This window comes from Microtus ochrogaster, linkage group LG5 (assembly GCF_000317375.1).
Source record: "Microtus ochrogaster isolate Prairie Vole_2 linkage group LG5, MicOch1.0, whole genome shotgun sequence".
Classification (NCBI taxonomy): domain Eukaryota; kingdom Metazoa; phylum Chordata; class Mammalia; order Rodentia; family Cricetidae; genus Microtus; species Microtus ochrogaster.
The window spans coordinates 37,901,134-37,903,841 of record NC_022031.1 but is presented as its reverse complement, the minus strand read 5'-3'; the positions used below and the strand labels follow the sequence as shown (position 1 = coordinate 37,903,841).

Genomic DNA, 2,708 nt, shown 5'->3' with positions numbered 1-2,708 from the left:
TATATAAACGTCCCTGCTGTATACTCCTACTGAAGAATCTGATCGGCATTTCCATGTGTTTCCTGAATCCCTCCGTTACATTTGACTACTGTGATCCTTCATTCCCTCACTTCTGTGTATAAGTCTAATTTCTTCTAGTTCTTTATGGTTTCTGTTGCTGTTCTTGTTGTCTCCTGTAACCTATGCTGACTCTGTAGTTAAGGGTGACCTTGAACTACTGATCCTTGGGCCTTTACTTCCCAAGTTCTAGGATTACAGATGTGTGCCACCACTCTCAGCCTTATGTTGTCTTTTTCTAACTAACACATAATCCTAACCATGTTCCAGGCACTAATCTCATCATAATAAACGTATGGGCTATGAAGCAGATACTTTGTATTCGTTTATTCTAATGTTACAGATAAAGCTGCCCATATATGCTCTTAAATACTGAGACATCTGGGCAGTGCCCAGAGTTAGTTAATTTGTTTAGTGAAACAAGATCTCTCTAGGTAGCACTAACGGGTCTCTTACTTGGACCCTAGTCCAATTTTGCTCCCCTCCAAATGAAGTCCAGTACCATTCTGTGGCAAAATTGAATCCCATAGCTCCCCAGTGGATAAATTTATCGGTTTACAAGGCCTTTCGCATTTTTGTGCTTCAGAACATAGAATAAACTGAATAAACTAACTGTAGGCTCAGAGAAAACACTACTCTAAAGAAGCATGGTGGTGCACGCCTTTAATCCCAGCACAGGAAAGGCAGAGAGGCAGGAGGCTCCCGGTGAGTTAGAGGTCAGCCTAGTCTACACAGCGAGTTCCAGGCCAGCTAAGGCTACGTTGTGAGACCTTATCTACAAATGTATCTACATACTCCTACCTCTTTGACTCCTGGAATGCTTCCCATCAGCAGCAAAAGCCCTTACTTATCTCATAAACACTTCACGTGGCCTTTCCCAGTGGCACTCCCCGCTTCTGTGCTAGCAATCACGAGTCCTAGAAAGTTCTACTTCTGGAACAGCCAGTCCAGGTGGATCAGTCCATTCTGGGTCTCCCCGCAGCTCTCCCACACAGAGTGTGGTGCCGGGGGGCACCAGGACAGAAAACTCTAGGGCTACAGCCAGGAGGCACGGTCCCGCCCCCTCACCTCTCGTTTGGACCGCGCCACCCAACCTATGCTCTCCCCGTTATAAAATGGTTCAATCCAGAGGGCGGTGCTAGGTGCCCCGGACGTTCCGATTGGCCCAGGCGAGCCGTACCATGGCGGCGGGGGCGACCGTGGGCAGAGGTTTTTGAGTCTGTATGTGCTTAGCCTGAAGCCGTAGCTGTCTCCTACGCTGGTGGTGCCAGGAGGCCCGCCGGGATGCAGTGGGCCTTGGGCCGGCGGTGGGCATGGATCGCCCTATTTCTGGCTGCCGTCGCGGTGCTGACCCAGGCCGTTTGGCTATGGCTGGGTACGCAGAGCTTCGTCTTCCAGCGAGAAGAGATAGCGCAGCTTGCTCGACAGTACGCTGGTGAGCGGGTGAGGGCGGGGAGCCGGGTGGGCCGGCCTGGAGCGGCTCGGAGCCGCGTTTCCCGAGGGCTCCTTCCCCGCCGAGCCCCGAGGACTGGTCCCACCCACGCCACTCCTCTTTGCATCAGGACTGGACCATGAGCTGGCCTTCTCTCGGCTGATCGTGGAGCTGCGGAGGCTGCACCCAGGCCATGTGCTGCCGGATGAGGAGCTGCAGTGGGTGTTTGTGAACGCGGGCGGCTGGATGGGCGCCATGTGTCTTTTGCACGCCTCGCTGTCTGAGTACGTGCTGCTCTTCGGCACCGCCCTGGGCTCCCGTGGCCATTCGGGTCAGTGCTGGCGGTGGGCCGGGTTGGGAGGCTGGGGCTGTTCGAGGGCCGATGCCCTCTATTCTGAGGTTTGGCTGGGCGGTGTGTTGACTAGGATACCCTGATGGGCGGCGTCTATTTTACTGTCACTCAGGGCGATACTGGGCTGAGATTTCTGACACCATCATCTCTGGCACCTTCCACCAGTGGAGAGAGGGCACCACGAAAAGTGAGGTCTTCTACCCAGGTAAGGAAGTTCTGTCCGAGGAGGCGTCCTCTAGACTAGGGAAAGGCCGAGAATGCGAGGAAAGGGCGTCCCGAGAAGGCCTACCCACCCAGATATCCTTCTTTCCCTCCGGTAAGCCACAGGTGTTTGGTTAGGATAGACCTGAGGAGGAACCCTGTCGCTTTCATTTGTTAAAGGGAAACAAAACAAGGCAGTTTCCCCTCCTAGGGGGCTGATTTTACACAGACATTATTCCAGCAATTGTTTGGGAGATACTCTAATAGTTTCCCATCCTTATTTTTAACGTAGTGAGACAGTTGCGGGTTTTGTAATTTTGTTGATGTTTTTCAAATGTTTATTTACTTTTACGCGTGTGGGTGTTTTGCCTTTTTGTGTGTCTGTTGCACCTCTTCAGTCAGTGCCTGGTGCTTTCAAAGGCCAGAAGAGGGCGTCTGATCCCTGAGACTGGAGTTAGAAAGTGTTGTGACCCATCATGTGGGTGCTGGGTCGGCTGGAAGAGCAGCCAAGTGCCCTTAACACTGAGCCATCTCTCCAACTCCTGTTTTTTTGTTTTGTTTTGTTTTGTTTTTTTGTTTTTGGTTTTTCGAGACAGGGTTTCTCTGTGGTTTTGGAGCCTGTCCTGGAACTAGCTCTGTAGACCAGGCTGGTCTCGAACTCACAGA

The 2,708-nt window shown here is 52.0% G+C and overlaps 2 protein-coding genes across 2 annotated transcripts in view; one reads left to right on the top strand and one right to left on the bottom strand.

Moving 5' to 3' along the window:
- Nucleotides 1–1,093, bottom strand: part of Galt (galactose-1-phosphate uridylyltransferase) — a 9,263-nt gene extending 8,170 nt beyond the window's left edge. The window contains exon 1 of the mRNA XM_013351770.2: nucleotides 859–1,093. The gene's annotated coding sequence lies outside the window, so the exon portion shown is untranslated. The remainder of the gene's footprint in view (nucleotides 1–858) is intronic.
- A 157-nt stretch (nucleotides 1,094–1,250) lies between these two features.
- The window catches only part of Sigmar1 (sigma non-opioid intracellular receptor 1), a 2,583-nt gene continuing 1,125 nt past the window's right edge, over nucleotides 1,251–2,708 (top strand). The window contains exons 1-3 of the mRNA XM_005362036.2: nucleotides 1,251–1,492; nucleotides 1,620–1,820; nucleotides 1,954–2,046. Of these exons, the coding sequence (XP_005362093.1) occupies nucleotides 1,342–1,492; nucleotides 1,620–1,820; nucleotides 1,954–2,046 (445 nt within the window). The 5' untranslated portion in view covers nucleotides 1,251–1,341. The remainder of the gene's footprint in view (nucleotides 1,493–1,619; nucleotides 1,821–1,953; nucleotides 2,047–2,708) is intronic.